At 34.1% G+C, this 20,345-nt stretch overlaps 1 protein-coding gene across 1 annotated transcript; it reads left to right on the plus strand.

Moving 5' to 3' along the window:
- The first annotated feature begins 1,296 nt into the window (after positions 1-1,296).
- LOC144352611 (adenine phosphoribosyltransferase-like) lies at positions 1,297-16,348 on the plus strand. The gene is made up of 5 exons (XM_085500222.1): positions 1,297-1,478; positions 9,283-9,386; positions 12,410-12,543; positions 15,516-15,594; positions 16,052-16,348. Exons 1-5 carry the CDS (start codon positions 1,387-1,389, stop codon positions 16,186-16,188), a joined length of 546 nt encoding a protein of 181 aa, XP_085356348.1. The 5' UTR covers positions 1,297-1,386; the 3' UTR covers positions 16,189-16,348.
- The last annotated feature ends 3,997 nt before the right edge of the window (positions 16,349-20,345 follow it).

Here is a 20,345-nt window from a genome sequence, read left to right on the forward strand (position 1 = left end):
GTTATTTTTTGCGTTTGCATGTCTCAGAAAATCGCACAACGAAAGACAAAAACGAAGCATAATCTCAATTCTTACCTGAGATTAGGTGGATGAACTAATAGAACAACACAAATTATAGTAAGAACAATACAATCAAAAGTGTGGACCAGAATATTAATAGCTCTGTAAATACGATGACACACTTGGAACAACACTCGATCAATTCTAAGGAAAACATGATGTGATTTATTATCATCTCAGTAAATAGTGGAAAATAAATTGTTTGTGGATGTATAGTTCGATATATGGATAGTTACAGATCGGACTACCGATGTAAAACATCTATGTAAATTATTAGTAACCAACTGTACGACCAAAATTCACTGAAACAAAAAAAAAAAAAATTACGCACCTTCTTACACGAAAAAAAAACAACCCATCAACAATGCATCCCATAAATTGAACAGAGGAACAGAGTAGTGAATTACATTACATCATCGTGGTATAATTAGAACTATGAAACTTTACCAGATAAACTCGCTAGTTCAAGTAGTATTAGACAATGAACAACGAAATAATGCGTTCTAAAAATGGCTATATATATCTAACACATGGTATTCTCAATATTGTTATTATTTCCAACAAGTTCAAGCTACTAAAACATATTTTTATATTCCAATAAATTGTATTTTGTGAAATACCCTTGTAGTGACTTCACAGTTTACAAAACATAAAATTGACACGGAGTTCGATCTTTGACTTATATTTGGAAATATAATGTAATCCAAACGACCATAATGTGAAAAATCTCCAGACATCAACAACTTGACAATTGAAGTAGTATTGGCCAAATAATACGCAATTATATTAATTTTAATCGAGGTAATTGAATAAATATAAATAAATAAATAAATAAATAAATAAATAAATAAATAAATAAATAAATAAATAAATAAATAAATAAATAAATAAATAAATAAATAAATTAAAGATAAAGATTTTATTCAATATGATGTTTAGTTGCAGATTTCCATAATGTTTTTTGTCAATGAATAATCAGTGTATGATTTTGAATGCCAAAGACATCAAATTGACGGAAAGCTTGTAATTAACTATTACCAAAGGTACATTACTTATTATGTATGGTGTTACTTGATCTCTCATTTTAATTTCCCAGAGTTCGGAAACCGGTTACCGGTAATCAGTTGAAATTGCGCCCTCTATGTAAATACTGATTGTCACGTGTGGTTCCCGTAACTATATAATAGTACACTGTATTGGCTGGTTTCCGCCTCAAGTGTCATGCCGTACCTGCCATTCGCAAAGGACGCCGGGAACCAGCGAATACACTGTACAGGTCAAATGACTGTGTCAGCACGACCTTTACTCTACTCTTGATGCGGGAAAATGTGCAACGCTGGTGCGAATATGAAGTTAGACGAACTAAAGCAGATGATCGGAGGATTTCCTGACTTTCCGAAGCCTGGAATTCTCTTCCGGTTAGTGCCACGCTATTATTTTAAACTGTACAAACCACAGACTGGCAGAGGAGTTTGTTAAGATTTAATTTTTATACCTCCATGAATGAATGAATGAATGAATGAATGAATGAACTGTGTGTGTGTGTGTAGTATCAACGTTGTGACGACTTTCATTTAACTTCACACCTACCAAATGACGACAGTACAGGATTGAATTATTTTGATTTGGCTGTGATCGGCGGTGGTGGTGATGGGTGGATTGTGGTGAGGTGGTGGTGCTGTGTCTGGGGCAGGCTACCCTCACAATGTGCTGTTGTCTGTTGATCGTCCACCATGTCAGTGCATCACAAGTCAATACAGTTGTTGTTCTATATAATCATGGAGCAACTTAGATGTTATAAGGGAAATGAACTCGTAGAAGAAATGTAATGGCATTGACGAGGCAGTACATCATTGGCAGTTTTCAAAATCTCGAGACAAGAACCAAAATGTATTAAATTAACATGAAAATTGGATGAATTTATGTTGAAGTTATGATGAGTTTCAACATTTTTCAAGTAAAGCTTAATTTCATATTAGTGTTGATACCATAAACTTTTATCATGGAATATTGTCACATCAGTAACCATGATGACACATGATGTCATCTCCCAGAAAATGTTCCACTAACTCACCAAGTATTATCTGCAGAGCAGATATCAGTAGTCTAGCAACAAAAGTCATCATCATCAATGGGAGTTTACTCTCCTTTTTTTATTTGCATGATCCACTGGCCATTTTACTGTACCATTTAGACAAGTAATAATAAAATATTTAAAGCTCAAAGATTATGGAATTATATCTAATGCAGCCTAGTCCTACCAATACCCTGAAAATATGCAATCTACAAAGGTTTTAACATTAATCCCACTTTTTTATAAACTTAGATAGGATTAAAGTTAATCATTTTTGACTCCTGTGTGCAAACCATACTATGGTAGTTGTTGGGTTAGTGCATATGTATGTGTGTCTGTATTTAATGAAACTTGCTACATAGATGATCTGGGAAAATGCTCAGACCTGATTATTTTTTGGTTGATATCTGTGCATATTAATTAACTGATTTGCATATTAATTTTTTAATGGTTTTTAATTCACTATTAAATAGATTTCAATGGGATAATTTGCAGTATGTGTGCATTTCTGGTATTTAACCCTAATTTCTAGTATCTAGTAATTGCAATATAATTTTCTGGGTGCCTGTTAATAGTATAGATGTTTTTCATGTTTTCAGGTATACCTATCAATGCAGCTGATTTTATTCATTCATTCATTCATTCATTCATTCATTCATTCATTCATTCATAAATAAACTTATATGTGTCTTGTATTTTAATCAAAATCAAAATAATGGCAATTAAATATTAGGTTGTAGGTGCACATTATTTGTATTGATTATTGTTGACTGGTGGGTATTTTGTTTCTCTGACATACAAGTTTATGACGAAATATTTTCAAAGTTGGAATACAGACACTATTTTATTAAATACTTGTCCACCCCTTTTTTTGTCAACCTGATAGAAGTTGTCCCAGTGGCAGCCTTTTTATTAATAAAACAGTTTATTTTTAAAACTTTATTTTTAGAAGAATATTTGTAATTGAATTGCATATATAATGAAGAGCATAAAGCTGGTTGCAGTGTTTGGCTCTTGTGCAATGTTTAATTAATTTCCACCATTACAAGTTGTTAAATTGAGAGAATAAATGTGTCAACAAATATTTGACACTTATTTAGGTGTAAAAAAACATTTCCACCAGTGCAAAGTTGTTAAAATAATGAAATAAATACACTGGTATCATTGAATATTTGATGTAATTGTGAAACTTTAAAAAAAAAAAATTTTCGAACCCTCTATCAACAATTCAATGACTAGTATAATTACCACTACACCACAAAAGATAATCAGAATTGTTTTCAGAATTGTTTTTGTAATATAGGGCATGCCATCGTGACACTTTAAAGTGCCTGTGAAATGGCTGCTATTTTCACGCCTAAAATTATCAATTGATAGATAAATATTATTAATTTTTATGTTTCTAAGCATGAATTATTTTTTTTAAGTGAAAACATGTGTTTTAAACTTAGTCTATGGCAACTTTATTTTTGTGTATTTTAAAACGAGGCTCCTCATTAGCTTCTCATTTGCATACAGAAATTTCCCTTGTGACGTCAGAAGGGGAAGTCGCATGGCAGCTTGCATTGCCGATACGTGTAAATAAGGCAAATTTCTTGTGCAGTTTTCTCGTCTTTGACTATATTGTCACTTATGTACTTGTTCGTCGAGGAAGAATGGACCATAATGAACACATAGTATCAATTTTTGTTGCATGGGGTTGAGTCAGATGCGAAATATGTTCGTTCTGGTGTAGCTGGTCACCGTGATCGTCACCGACACCGGCGCACGTTTGTACACTGTTGCTGGACAAAATAGAATTTGACGTCGGAATTATCTCGTTATTTAGCAGGTTACTAGGCACGTCACTACACTTTTTTATTTCATCAATCGTCTGAGTAAAACTTTCAAAATTAAAATAAAAGAGAACATATTTTTACATTCTAAACATTAGACTATAGTGATCACTATAAAATAATTAAAAAAACGACAAATCACAGTTACTAAATAAATGACAGCCGTGTGGAAATAAATTGACATTTTGTTGAAATAGGTAAACGCGTCTGGTCGCGGCGAGGGCAAGTGCGTTAAAAGCGGCGTTTAATTGGATAACAATAATAATCGAGATCGACACACATACTGATACATTCAGAGTGGATTTGAGTTTAATAGCTTGATTCATGGCGTGATTGTCATAATTATAACATCGTATTAAAACTTTATTTGGTGGAAACCATTAACCATAGACCCTCAAACACATTGACCAAGCCCGGATTCTTATTTCATAAATTATTACGCAGATCAAGCTGCAAGCATGGAGGTAAAAAAGAACAGAGGTGTGAATTCGACATTCAACACCAATCACCAAACAATTCAGAAACTTTTAGCCTTCGAAAATGAAAACAGTTAGCAGTGTGTAAGGGCTGTGTAATTTCCTGTTTGTCCGACGCTTCGTTTTCGTGTCACTGTCAAAATTATTGCTACCTTTTACTTAACAGGGACTATTAAAATGGTCTCTATAAAACGATAATCAGGATCGCAAAAAAAGTCAACTGACTTGAAACACTTGCCAGACGTCTCTCTCTCTCTTCTGAAATCCGCCTCGGTGATCATGGGCTGGTCCGGAATCTATTTCTTTCAAAAGTGTTGCGCCAGGTTTACGTTGTTGGCGTTTCTCTTTAAACCTAGTCGTTTTTTTATAGACGAGGACAGTTGAATGAATCTAAGGTTAAGTGATGTCGCACCTTTGGATCGATTAGAAACGTGTGAATACATACACTATGGCTATACGTTTCACTGCAACTGCCCACAACACAACATCTAAAAACTCTCTCTCAAAAAAAAAAATAGACAAAAAAAAAAAGAAAAAACGCCGACCGAAAAATGTATATCGTTTAAAAGTATACTGAACGACCAGTGTTATTATGGCTCAGGGGTATGACTTCCTCTCACATTTTGTCATTTGGTGGCGCACTTTCGGCGAGAGTCGGAAATCCGGAAACAGTCGACCGTTTCACGATAGGTGGGCGTGGCTACAACACGAGAAATATCCCAAATTTACTTGGATACGAGTAATCATTTTCAGCAAAAAAATCAATAACTACCCTTTTCAGTGGGACACAGATCTAAAATGGGAAACGTGAGGGTGGGCATTGCACAGGCACTTTAATATCTAGCAAAACTTACCTTGTCTTCTGTTTCTCTCTTGTCACAATCTGGTAACTGTTGAACAAATTGCGCGACGGTCAGTTTACATCTAATTCCTGTTGATACTAGACCAGCCAATTATTCACTCTCAATTATCAACTATGCTTTTGGTTCATATTACTTTATTTTTGGCATAAATAACATTTCCCCTAATTCCAACGGGGACTATGTCATTAACAATGACTTGTTTACTTTTTATGGTTTGATAAGTTTCAGTTTATTTGATTTCCATTTTTCTCGATAGCTCTGAGCAGGCCACTTACTGACTACCTTTTCAAGCTAATTTTGTTTTACGTCAATGGCATGCTTGTGTACTACGCCACGACGTTGGTCGTTGAGTGGTGTTAATTTTTCTAACTACTTCAATGTCCTGATTAGTTGAATAGAAAAGCCAAAACGATCGCTTTAGTTCCGGTGAGTGTTTATCGAGTAAGATTCAAACCCTTGACATTTGTAGTAGGCAGTTTTTCATTTCCCATGTTTGCCACGTCGTAATATGCGACCACATCCCCGTTTTATACAACTTTGTGAGTGTTTATTGATGTCTTCCTCATGCATCGCACCATGACCTAGTTTAAACCACACAGCCATGTTGCAACAAAGTGTGTGACCCGACTGACTATATGATCGTTCTGTTTAACTGTTAAGCTAGAATTTATTACCGTTATTATCATTATATTGTCACATGATTTGTTCCACCTCATTGGTAATATCTATATTGTAATTTGTATATACCAATTCGTATATACCGAGGAAACTACCCCGATTGAAGGGCATGCATCTTGTGACATCATCAATTCTTTGTATATACAACTTATAGAATTGTGCCCAAATAACTATTTATATTTAAATTTGAACGAGATAAAGATGTTTTAAGCTAAGGTACAGTTTTATGCCGTTCAGTGTTCACTGTAAATTAAAAATCACATTTGTTATACTGTAAAACACTTTATTTTCGCTTGGAATTCATTTTCGCTATTTTCACTGAAGAAATGATTCAGTGAAAATAAAATCAAGCGAATATATACCTTTTTTTGTATATTTTACATTCAACTTGTCAAAAATCAGTGAAAATAAATTCCATATCAAACACCCAATAATTCCAGCTAAATTAAAATAAAGTATTCTACAGTATATTGAATGTTTAAAATATTACTTAATTTGACAATTCTGTAATTTACGTAAGCCTATCTTTCTGATTTTATAGTGCTGAGTAAATACTCGGCTCCAGGAATCAAACTCACAAACGAGGTGATGCGAGGCGATGATGTGAACCACTGTACTGTGTCAATAAGGCATTTCAATCTTGTTGATAACTTTCATCACCAAAGTTGTGTTTTGAGGTTCATGATTTTTACATAACACAACACACCCTCGACAGAAGAAGGTGATTTTATCTTGTTCAGATCTCACCTTTTGTGAGAGTTCAGTGTGTTTGTGATTGGACTGTGGGGACGCTATTTGTTGTATCATTCGTGATCAACCCTTGTTAACAAAAGCTTTCTGATTACAACTTTTTGCTCTATTTTAATGAAGCAATCAGTCTGAAAATAGGGACTTGTGCTTGGACGAATTAAGTTCAGATTCTACACATACATCAGTCATTATATTTTACATATGCACATGCATTTGTTTTATGATCTGATTCAAGATGGCCGAATGGCAGCCATTTTCACCAACATGGTACAATGGGACCTTGATGCATGTCATTTGATTTTCCAGATCAGGTTAAAAATGGCTGACTACTGGCCAATTTATTCTAAAGAATGCCATATATGCCATGATTCATATATCTGACATACTTTGACCATTTAAATTTCACACATACATCAAACATTATATTGAACAATATGAACATGAATTTTTGTTTCAAGATTTGATTCAAAATGGCTGAATGACAGCCATTTTGATGTTAAAAAATGTATCCAAATCACACATTTTCACCATTCCAGAACCTTATCTCAGTCGTGCATAGACAGATTCTTGTTCAAAATTGATACATACATTTAACATAATAAGACCTTTATTTTTCAAAATTGGGTCCCAAAATGGCCAAACCAATGAAGTTTAAATTTTACACATACATCACATATCAGGTCATATATCTTGTGTCTACAATACAAACAGGGACTATGTTATTGACAATTAATTTTTTACTCCCATGTGCGAAGCACAAAATGGGAGTCTTTGCAGTTAGTGTGTGTGTGTCTGTCTGTGTGTGTGTGTGTGTGTGTGTGTGTGTATGTGTGTATGTGTGTATGTGTGTCCGACTGTTCCACTGCTATCTCAAGAACCATACATCGGTTTTTGATGAAACTTGGTGCATAGATGCTCTGGGCCAATGCGCAGATTTGATTAGGTTTTGGTAAAAATCCATGCTCGTTAATTACCTAATTTGCATGATAATTAGCTAATTTTTAGCTGTTCTATGACTGTTCCACTGATATCTAAAGAACCACTCATTGGATTTTGATGAAACGTGGTACATAGATGCTCTGAACTAATGCTAGGTTTTGATTAGGTTTTGGTTAAAATCCATGCTCGTTAATTACCTAATTTGCATGATAATTAGCAAATTTTTAGCTGTTCTATGACTGTTCCACTGATATCTAAAGAACCACTCATTGGATTTTGATGAAACTTGGTACATAGATGCTCTGAACATATGCGCAGATTTGATTAGTTTTTGGTAAAAATCCGTGCATATTAATTACCTAATTTGCATGATAATTAGCTATTTTTTAGTGGTTCCATGACTGTTCCACTGATATCTAAACTTGGTACATAGATTTTCTGAACTAATGCTAGGTTTTGATTAGTTTTTGGTAATAATCCGTGGATACTAATTACCTAATTTGCATAATGATTAGTCAATTTTCGGTTTTTCCACTGATATCTCAAGTACTAATCATCACATTTCAATGAAACTTGGTACATAGATGTCATATGACACTGCACAGACCTGATAGTTTTTATGGTAATATCAGTACATGTAATTACCTAATTTGCATAATTAATTAATTTTCAGCTTTTGATATAAGTAATGAGCATTACATTTCAATGAAACTTGGTACTTACATACTCAAGGACTATGCAGAGATTGATTGTTTCGGATAAATATTTGTGCATATTAATCACCTAATTTGCATAATTAGTTAATTTTCAGCTTTTCCACGGGTATCTCAAGTACTAATCATCGCATTTCAATGAAACTTGGTACATAGATCCTTTAGGACTATGCAGAGACCTGATTAGTTTCAGGGTAAATAATTGTGCATATTAATTACCTAATTTGCATAATTAATTTTCAGCTTTTCTACTGATATCTAAAGTACTAATCATCACATTTCAATGAATCTAAAATTATGCAGAGACCCAATTAGTTTTTGGTAAATATTTGTGCATATTAATCACCTAATTTGCATAATTAACCAATTTCCAACTTTCACACTGATATCTCAGGTACTACCGTAATCATCACATATCAATGAATGTTTATACATGGATGCTGTAGGACAATAGACAGACCTGGATAATTGTGGGTTAAAATCTGTACATATTAATTACCCAATTTGCATAATTAACCAATTTTAAGCTTTCACACTGATATCTAAAGTAGTAATTTCCATTTTAATGAAACTTAGGACAAAGATGCTCTAGGACAATGTACAAACCTAATTAGTTTGGGGTAAAACTCTGTTCATATTATTTCCCCAATTAGCATAATAATTCATAATTTTTTGGTTCTAATCACATTTCAATTAAACTTGGTACATAGAGTTGTTGTTACATTGCGCAGACCTCATTAGTTTTACAATCAAATCTGTTCATGTTAATTTTCTGATTTGCATAATTAGTTTTCAGCTAAGTAATTTCAAATTATATTTAATGTGTCTCCAATACTCTCAGCACATGGGAGTTCTTTCTAAGCTTTCTTTGATTTTACTTTGTTTCACTTACAGTGATATTTTCCCAATTTTCCAAGACCCCAAGGCAGTAGAATCACTGGTAGATATTTTGGTTGAAAATGTGAAACAGAAAGTTGAAAAGGTAGATGTAATTGTTGGTAAGCAACTAACTTAGCTATTAGCAATGTATTTCACAGAACCCCTCTCAAGATATGACATAAATTTGATAAATTTTTCACATAAACACATGCAGCCTGGTCATAATGCAGCAACACTAAAGAAATTGACAATTTAAGGATGCTGTACACGTTTTTTTAGCTTTGAAACCCCAAATTCTACTTTTTTGTATTTTTCAATGCTGGACCACAGGGAGCAAACAATCAGTAGGAAAAAAAATGAATTGGATGTTTTTATAGGGTGTAAAAATCAATTTTTGTTAATTAAAAACAAAAGCACATGTCATTGTTTTGAAAGCTGTGTTTTAATTAATCAGCCATAAGACATAATAGACAGATAATTTGCATAATAGTCACCACCTATAGCAAATATAAACAGTCTCTTGCGTTCAGTACAAGCTCAGACTAGTAATACAAGTATTAGTAGTCCGAAGTACAAGTTACACGCATTCCATTTACGATCGTCCACAAATTTAATTTCGTTGAATTTCTCGCTCTTTAAGCAGTCGACTGTGAACCTGTTGACTATGACAGTGACGAAAGAAAACGAATCCAAGGAAATTCGGAGAAGAACGTCGACAGTATGTAAAACGATTATTATGAAAATTTAATCATGGAAGTTGCTAATGTTAGTACCTTCCACGATTTAATCGATCAGAGCATGAAGGTATAAACAGAAGGTAGAAAATTTGAGCACATGGCAGACTTAGTTTTTGTGACCAAATTACGTGTTATGGACTCCGACCACAATGAGTCGGAAGTGAAACACTTGGCCCCGGACTTGGCCACACATAAAGCCTGAGACAAGCAGCTGTAAAAGAAAACGTACATGTCTGTGTGTGTAAGCATCCTTGTTTTACCTGTTTTATTTTTCTTAATCTTGACGGATTCAATGAAGTTAGATTTGTTATACATAGATATTGAAAGTGAACTGAATGTAAGATACCAGCAGTAGTCCCCGCCAGCGGTTGTTCCGTTACTATGTGTTACGCGTTGAAGATGAAAAAAGAATCATCACACTAATTTTGTCACAACAGTTTTGTGAACTAAAAAAGGAAAACACGATTTATGGCGAACAGTTTATTTTACAAATCTACAAAATAATAACAGGACAAACAAACTAAAAAATTCACCGCCCTATCGACAGACAACTTCAAACCCAAGCGATTGTATCTCCCGATTCAGTTCAGCACTTGCTGTGACTTCTCTCCCCCTCATTCAGTCACGGTTATTGATTCAGCAGCGGAGCAAGAGAATGATCTTCCATGGAGGGCAATGTATGGTAATGAGTTTTCCAGAAAAAGAGTGTCTCCTCCCACAACTTAATAATGAATATGTAAATCATGACGTCATTTTGGCGCGGCTTTGTCACGCCGTGGAACAGTGATTCCTATTGGATTCGGGAGCATAATTTCGTACTGTATAACCAATTGTGACCACGTATATTCACACATCTGCGTGATTATGACAGACAGATACTATGACTCGTCGTTACGTATTTGTTTTGATCCAAGGGACACATGGATTTTGAGTTAGCCGACGATACGTTGCTGCTAAATTGTTTTTGCTGTTTTCTCTGTTAAACAAAACAGCGATTCACGGCAACTGCAGGCCTTTGATCTCGAGTTTTAGTGGACGCATTATACTAATTTTTTGCACAGACACTCTTCGATATGTTCCCTCTCAAGCGGCGCTGGGATTTTTCTATTTTCCTATTTGTTTCGAAATAACGTTCTAATTTCTGCATACCGGAAAGAACCAGATTGCATTGTTTTTTCGAGATAGCTAAATTATTATTTCTTCTCCAACTATCATGTAAATATATATATCAATCAACGAGGAATGGTGGTGAGCGTCGTCTGAAAAACTGTTTTGTTGCCAATGTTCCAATAAATTCGTTTATTCATTGGTTCAGTTATTTGATTACCGAAAATGGCTTTTTGTGTTTACACAAAGATCACGTGACTATACGTCCATATACACACTATCTTGTCGATTTCATATCCAGTGTGAAATAGGCTTTCCATCAATATATAGCTTTGTGTGATTCAGTAAATATTTTATATGAAAATATCAGTTTAAAAAATCAATACCAAAAACCTGTAAAGCATCCTTAACTGTTGGGACATGCGTATACACATGTACCCCGGTATCTCGGACATGCTTGGACCAATCACCTTCAAACTTCATACATACATTGCATCTTGGGATATATATGTTCTGTGACCTGATTCAATATGGCCAAATGGTGGATAGCTATTATTGTGCTAAAACTTCATCAAAATCAATTGTTTTAATAAATGCTGTTCCAGAGCCATATCTCTGACATGCTTTGATCAATCATTTTCAAACCTTGTATATACATCATGTCACACGTAAGTACATGTTATCATTTGGCAATCAAATTCAGAATGGCTCATTGTCGGCCGTCTTTATTTTTAAATTTCATCAAAATGAAATATTTCTGCCGTTAGGGATCCAGATCTTGGTCATGTATGGACAAATTTCAATCAAACTTGGTACAAACATCAGACATTACAAGACCTTGATGCAATTCATTTTGTTTTCTCAGATCAGATTCAAAATGGTCGCCATTCATCGTTTTTTACAAATGCTATTCCAGAGTCATATTTCGGACATTCCCTGACCAATCATATTCTAAATATACATTATGTGTTCATTTGACAATCCAATTCAAGACTGATTTGCAGTCTATTTTTTAGATTGGATTCATATCTGCCATTCTAGGGCCAGATCAAATCACACTTTATGCCTAACTTATACATCATGTTGCTTTTTGAATCAAATGGCTGACTAAATTCAGTTTTGCACATTATTGGCTTGACAGGGACTGTAACATGTCAATGATTGGATGAGTTATTAAGATAAGTTAGTTTATTAAGCATCAAGCTCAAATTCATTTTTTATTTTGTTTAGTTTGTTTCTTATCCTCTTAAAATTGTAGTCTTGATTTTTGTTTTGACAAAAGCTCTTTGTATTTGCAGGGCTGGAATCCAGAGGATTTCTATTTGGACCATTAATGGCCATCAAACTTGGAGCAGCTTTTGTCCCCATCAGGAAAAAGGGCAAATTACCGGGAAAATGTCATAAGGTCAGCTACTCATTGGAGTATGGTACGGTATGTGACATAAAAGCTTGTTGATAATTTATTTTCTGTTTAGGGTGCCTATTTAAATCTAGGGTTCAACTGTGGGCCAAGAGACTAATAATTAACTACAAAGTATAAACACAGAATTGTGAGAATTAAAGTAGATCATTGGCATAGGAGTTTACGGTTATATTTAAACATTATTTAGAAACCTAAAATGGCATTTGAAAATCGTTGACCAATCACAGCATGGAATTTCGACACTGATGTGGATGAATATAATGTCATCATCTTATCAACAGCCAGTACTTTGCATCGATGATGGTGGTACAAAAGAACGTTTTATTTTGCATAACAAAAATTTACAGTTGACAACATCCATCATATATATAAATGTATCAAAATGAGCCAAGTACGGGTGAAAAGTACGGGACGTACTTTTCACAAAATAGCGAGTACGGGTGATATTTGCAGCGAGTACGGGTAGTATTTGCAGCGAGTACGGGTGGTATTTGCAGCGAGTACGGGTGGTATTTGCAGCGAGTACGGGTGGTATTTGCAATGAGTACGGTGGTATTTGTAGCGAGTACGTGGAGGTAATTTAGCGATATACGATTGATAAAATGTAGCGAGTACAGGGTGGGGGTATTGTGGGGTAAAATGTATGGGATTTATACAAGAATTACGGGTTCAGCAAAACATTCCATTGAGAAAGAAAATATCGGAGGTACAAACTGAAACTAGTTCAATCTACTGAACCGAAACTAGTTCCATCTTATGAAAACTAAATGTGGACGTGAAGCAGGCATGTTTAATTAATTATATATTCACGCAGTTTGACCCCTATGACGTAGCAAAATGGACGCCTCGTAAACAAAAGTGTCCCCTAACTGACCAGACAAGTGTAATCTTGGAGCTACAATAATAAATAGACTCATTCCCCTTGACCTGACGAGAGTGACGCAACAGTGTTCGTAATAACACTTTTGTCTAAATATAACATTGTTTCACTGTAGTGTACATTTTTGTTGAGTAAGCTGTTGAATCTATGGCACGATTAACACCTCGGCGTCGTGGTGTGATATCTTCAAATCTCTTATTTTGATGAATATTTTTGGTAAAAAGTGATATTTTTGACTTCTTGTTAAAAAACGCTAGTCCAGTTGCTTTGATATTATACATATAGGTCCTACAGGTAGACCTTTCTCAGATTTGTTCATTTCATGATGATATCTTCAATTCTCTAATTTTGGTGAAAATTTTTGTAATTTTTGGTAAAAAGTGATATTTTCGACTTTTTGTTAAAAACCGCTAGTCCGATTGCTTTGATACTATACATATTGTTCATTTTCTAATGATATCTTCAGTTCTTTAATTGAAATGTTCATTGCTAACAGCGGAGCTATCTCAGCTGACAGGCTGCTTGTTTAAGGTAGCGGGACTATTATTTGCATACTTGTTTTCATCTTCTAATTGTGACTAAATGACTACAAATAGACCCGGGAAAGTATATATTTTTAGAATCGCCAGATTTCAAGCTTTTCACAAGTGTATTTTGCATGCCGGTATCTGCATTCTACGACGTGTTACTCAATCAAAGGTGAAAAATTACTTTTTCTGTAAAAAAAAATAATTACGCATTTATGCTGGTGATAAGAAGTATTTTTTTCACTTTTCCTAGTTGTTCAATAGTCTGGTAAATTGAATGTGTCTGGTCAGTTTTATTCAAGCAACACGTTTTAAAAAATAGTGTGCTGAATTTCAATTACTGTTTTAGTCGCATTGCTCCCAACTCAAACCACAACTCGTTGGTAAATAATCGATGAAATAGTTTGTCTGGACACATTCAAGTTCCTCTCATTGTCACCTTAAAGCTGTGAAAATTTGGTGTTAATCCAACGAAAATAAGTATACGTTATTTTTTGTTAAAGACCTTGTATTTTGAAAAACATAAACTCCTAGAAAACGTTCATGAAGTAACAGCAAAGATTTTCAAACTTGTTTATCGGCACAATCAATTTGTTTTCCCATCAAGGTCTGTTTTAACATGTGTAGGGACATCCAAATGTGTAAGGCTATTGGAAACCAAAAAAATAAAGGAATGGGATAGCTATAATTGGATAAATTCGGCATATGAAAACACCAAAATCAATGATTTTTTTTTCAGTGGCTGTATATATTTTTTATTAGACGCATAAAATCCTTAGGAAAGGATAAAAAGGGTCTTACAGAAAGAAATTAAAAAAAAACAAAAAAACTACAATCTAAAAAAGAAAACAAAAAATAAAAACTTTTCTAAAAAAAAAAAAAAAAACAAGTCAAAAACAAAAAAATACAATTTGCAGCCAATGGTGAATACAGAATATAGAATGAACACAAAATGTAGCCTAATACACTGATAGTTGTTGCTGTTTTGTTCCATAGCTGTTTTTTAAGAAGACAGCTAAGGCTGGTGCTAGAGTATGGTTTGCCATAATCAAAATGAATTTATTCTGACTATTTTCTTTATCAAAATTTGTATGACCTTGTGTCTGACACATTCATATGCAAATGACTAATCTGTGAAACAAACAGGGGCGGAGACAAACCACTCAAATGTTTGGAAACACTCATTGTGTGTCAGATAGCTACTGATAACACATCCTAACATTGCTTTGTCTTGAGTTTATCTTTGAAACTTATAGGCACACAGATTAAACCTGTGTTGTTGATTTTGGAAAACACTACTGAGGCTGCCTTGCTTCCCTTCAGAAAATCTACATTTTAACCAACTTACATGACATTCTATGTTATGTTGACTTTATCACATGAAAGTTTATAGTGCATTTCATCAATTAATAAATAAATGTGGAAATCGTAATTTTCAACACAAATAATAGTCTCGCTACCTTAAATTTGGTACATAAATATAGCATCCTAGGACCTAGATAACATAATTTTATATATGAATACATTTAGTTTTGTTTTCAACACCCTGCCTATTATCTTCTTGTACATTACAGGATTCATTTGAAGCACAGTGCAGTTCCATAAAAAAAGATCAGTGCGTCGTGATTGTCGATGACCTCATTGCCACAGGCGGTGAGTAAATACTATGAGGTTATTACGAGGATACCTAAAAGTATGCATGAAGACAGTACATCGGGAGTATCGACCGACGTGCAGCAGAGTTTGATGCATTGGTGTACTGTCTGTGTGCATACTTTGAAGTAATCTTGTAATAACCTTATTATTATACATCTTTTTCTTCCAAGGATACATCATAGGTATGACGAAATTCAAAAAGTTTAGAACAGAATCGGCAAACTTCTTTGTGTGGAGTCCGGTCAAACTCTGGTGGTAGCCATGTTTGTTTTTAAAGGATGCTTACGTGCGTAGTCATTCCATATTTGGAATTTGCATTTCCCTAATATGGTTGGATGAAAATACCCCGTGAAATACCGCAAAATTACGACAAGCTGTAACTTATGGCATTACCGTGACAGATGTATAATAATAAGTATTATTAATCACCGTATGTTATTTTTTCTCATTACAGGGACTATGGCAGCAGCCAGCAAACTGATCACTGATATGGGGGGAGATCTGAAACTGTGTATAGTTGTGATTGAGTTGAATTGTTTGAATGGAAAAAGTAAACTGTCACATCCTTTTCTTTCACTCCTGCAGTACTGATCTTATAAATTATATTTTTTGGCATTGAACGGTTGTTGTTGAAGCCTGGATGCACAGACATTCTAATTTAATTTCATCCGACAACCATCCGTCAGTACTGTATAACCATATATACTGAATTTTATTCTTACATGTACTTAAATACTGTACTTATTCTGGACTCACAGCTAACAATTATTTCTGTTTTCCAACCTTGAATGGAAATTTCATTGTACATGTAATTCAATAATTTATTGGAATAATTACTGATAGAAAATGAAAATTATTTCACTATGGTAACGAGCAAATACAAGAATGCATACTGCCGTTTCTAACTCGAAAATTCTGACCATATTTTGTACTAATTACAATATTGCTCAGAGTAATAGATTTGTGATTTTTAATCGGGTTTTTGTGATCAATAAAAGACTCATTAAGGTTACTTTCATCACCACTACAATAAAACAGCAATGTAATTGCCAGTAAACTTCTGCTTATTTTTTCCTGGTACTGTGGAATACTTTATTTGTGCTGGAATTAATTTTCGCTGAAAAGGCTTTTTGGGCGTTTTGTATGGAATTTATTTTCACTGATTTCTGATGAGTTTAATGTGATATATAGGAAAAAAAGTATATTTGCTGGATTTTATTTTCACTGAATCATTCCTCCAGCGAAAATTAATTTCAAACGAAAATAAAGTATTTTACAGTAGATCAAATGATTTTTACGTGGGTGCACTATTATGCTAAAAGTGATCAGTGTAACACAAACTCATTTTGAGAGAAGACAGTTTCTGTAGTCTTGAAGTGAAATTGCCCTTCTGAATAAATTTTTATAAAACTCTTGTATCATAAATGGGAATATTAGAAATAAAACAAACATATTTGGAACCAAAAGTTATGACCACAGCAACAACATTAAAAGCATCCCGATGACCTGTATAGCTGACCATGTAGTGAGCGTGTAACACTGAGACTATACATCATGTTTTTTTGTTTTTTTTAAATAACTTGTATTTTTGTGTACAGCAATTTGGATACAAATGGATAAAATAAGTTGAAAGGAAAGTGTTTCTGCTATTGAAATTGTCCCTCAGTTTTAGGTTTCATTTTGGTTTGACCCAACCAGCTCTAATCAGATCTTGATCTAGCAGCAATTAATTGCAAATAAAAATAAAGTATTTTACAGAACAGTAAACCACTTAATTTTTGCTGCTAAGAACGTTACACTGACATAAAAAAAGCTTAAAATATTTCAATCTGATTAAAATCTGATGTAGTGTACAGGCTTTAATTATTTTGGCCATAAACTTATTTTAATTTTATTTTTATTATTTTTGTTATTAATGCCTTTTTATTTTACTTTGATTTTGTGATTTTTTTTAATTTGTTGGCTTTCGCAATTACCAAAACTTCAAAAAATAAATACTAGATCAAAATAAAATAAATATACAAAAAAAAAAAGCCGAAACTAGGATCTTATTTTAATCAGATTGAAAATACATCAGCACTGGTGGTAGCTATTACGTGACTTTTACCCGCATGAGAAAGCAGATATGAACACAAAACTGGGCTTAATGCAGAAGCTTACTCCTACAGGAAAATACCTATAATTTATTCGTTTTGCAATAAATTGTACTCCAGGTTAATATAAGGATATCAGTGATCACCAGCCTATTGTTTGATAAAATGGTGGTTGTATTTTTAGTGAATACTGGTAGTGGCCATTTTGTCAGTATTATAACATTAATACCATTAGTTCATTGATATGACAGAAAAATTGTGCTATGTCTCAAATTTTAAACTTGTGACATAGGGTGAACAAATCATGACTGGGTACTTTTTGTATAGGATGACAACAATTTTTATGGAATAATTTTAAAATATCGTGACTGCCTCGCTAAGTCGCATTAGTTGGCTCCCAAAAATTCTATTGTGTTTTGTTGAAAGTTTTGAAGTAAAAATAACTAAAGTAGTTTGTTTCATCGCATTGTGTATTTAATTGGCCGTTAAAGTGCAGAAGGAGACAACTTAACACCTACTGTCCATCCAATTACTGAGAAACAAAGGGGTGACAGCGGCCTAACTCGAAGGTGTCGACGTGGGTGTCAAGTCGCGACTTTAACATCTCAGTTGGTCACCCTGCTATAGCTCTGTAAAGCTCAATACAATAAGTTGAATCCATCACTCTGATCTCTAGTTCTCAACTGAACAGCATGTCTAAGCGAAAGCTATCCCGTCTGTTCATACAAGAAAAACTCGCAGCAATTGACTGCGATACGCGACTGAAATTGAGCGAAAGTATCAGACAATGATGACATTGATAAACCTATGGCTTCAAGAATGGTCTGTTTGAAAAATTTACAAGAACAATTTCATTGAACCAATGAACATTGTCATGGGATTTATGACATGTGGCATTCTCAAAACTTATGAGTAGCCTTCCACATTAAGCGGCATTATTTGATGACCATTCACAAAGAGTTTGTAAGGCTAGACTTTTATTATCCCTTGTTTTGCGAACCCGCCGAATGAACAGGAGCCGAAAATGAAATAAAAATAGAATTTTATTTCAGCGTAATTTCTAGTGCCCGCTGACTTGTAGATGCAAATGATTGCTAACAAAATATTATTTTTATCTTCATTTTTTTACCACCCACCGCATACCAAATCCAAGTTGCATTTTGGTGGGAGTATCATGATCAAAGTACCGAAGTCTCTCGCAGACGAGAAACAAGGTTATACATGGAATAAAATTTTATTTAATTTCTTCTCTCCAATCAATGATCTCACTTACAATTCTTTGAGAATCACACAAATCTAATGGGGAAAAAAGAATTAATTTTATTTTTCGCCCTCCTCAAAAAAAATTTTCTTATAAAAACTTGAGAAACAAGGAATAAAAAAAAGTCTGGCCTAAGTGAATTGAGGTCATAAACTCCATTTGAATGTCATGGTCAACTGTATTCACAATGAACTTATTTACATCTGATACCTCTATACCGGGTAATAGTTTGCTTGGAATCACTTGTATGCATATTAAAGAAGTCGCATGACCACCCAATCATACAGTTGTAAACATTGTTTCCATTGGCGTGGTCGTTAATGTATGTTAATGTATGTCATGTGCATACCGAGGAAAGCACAAGATAGGTTATTTTTTAAATTAAAGCGAAAGGGTTGTCACCTGCACATGCACTGAAATAGAGTCCCAAGCGATAACACATGCTAAAAATGCAAAGGCTCATGGGCAGACACTTGTTTGTAAACCATGACACACTATGGCCATCTGACGCCCACAAAATAAAACTAAGAGGGTAATATACCATAGATCATGTCGCAATTCCAAATTTTGGTGCATTGAGGGATAGCTTTGACCGATTCTCACCCTTATCATACACAACTTGAAATTCAGATATGGTCTATGGCTAAGATCTGTGCCTTAAATTTGATTCTAAGAGCCAGCTTTCTACTTTTTGACGAGATAATTTTAATTTCATCAATTTTCAACACCTTTACAGCAATATCCCACTGGAGTGCACATATCCAAACTCATTCACTATGCATGGGCCCATAGTACATATGTAGTACTTTGCAAGAGAGCCTCAACTTTCCAAATTTGTGTTGGCAGATATAACAGCTTATGGTTAACACTGATGTCACACTCAGATGATATCAATGTTACTTAACTTGGGTTTTACATAGAAACCAGAATAAACCATGGTTCCACAAGTGATGCAGAATGTGCTTACTTTTTGAAACTCCTCATTTCATGTATACCATTGGGTCCAAACATCTTTCTTTTGCCGAGAATTGGCTTACATGCAAATTAGGAAATTAATATTCGAAGTTTAAAGCAAACGTGCTGTTAATATGCTCAGATTTCAAACTAGAACAGCTATGTACCACGTTTCACTGAAAGCTTTAAAAAGCTAATTAATATGCTCAGATTTAAATCAGGTCTACATTATCCTCGTGCATCAATGATCAGTTCTCGAGATGTCAGTGAACAGACGCATAGTCACATTGCAAAAACTATCATTTCGTGCATCATACAGGAATTAAAAAAAAAAACACACTCTTGTTTCTGGAGATCATTACAAAATTTAAGACCCAAGGTTTCATTGAATATTAACTACAGAGATGCATACCGGTAGTTTCATACTAATATACATCACC

The sequence above is a fragment of the Saccoglossus kowalevskii genome, chromosome 6, assembly GCF_978046115.1.
Source record: "Saccoglossus kowalevskii chromosome 6, keSacKowa6.1, whole genome shotgun sequence".
NCBI lineage: Eukaryota > Metazoa > Hemichordata > Enteropneusta > Harrimaniidae > Saccoglossus > Saccoglossus kowalevskii.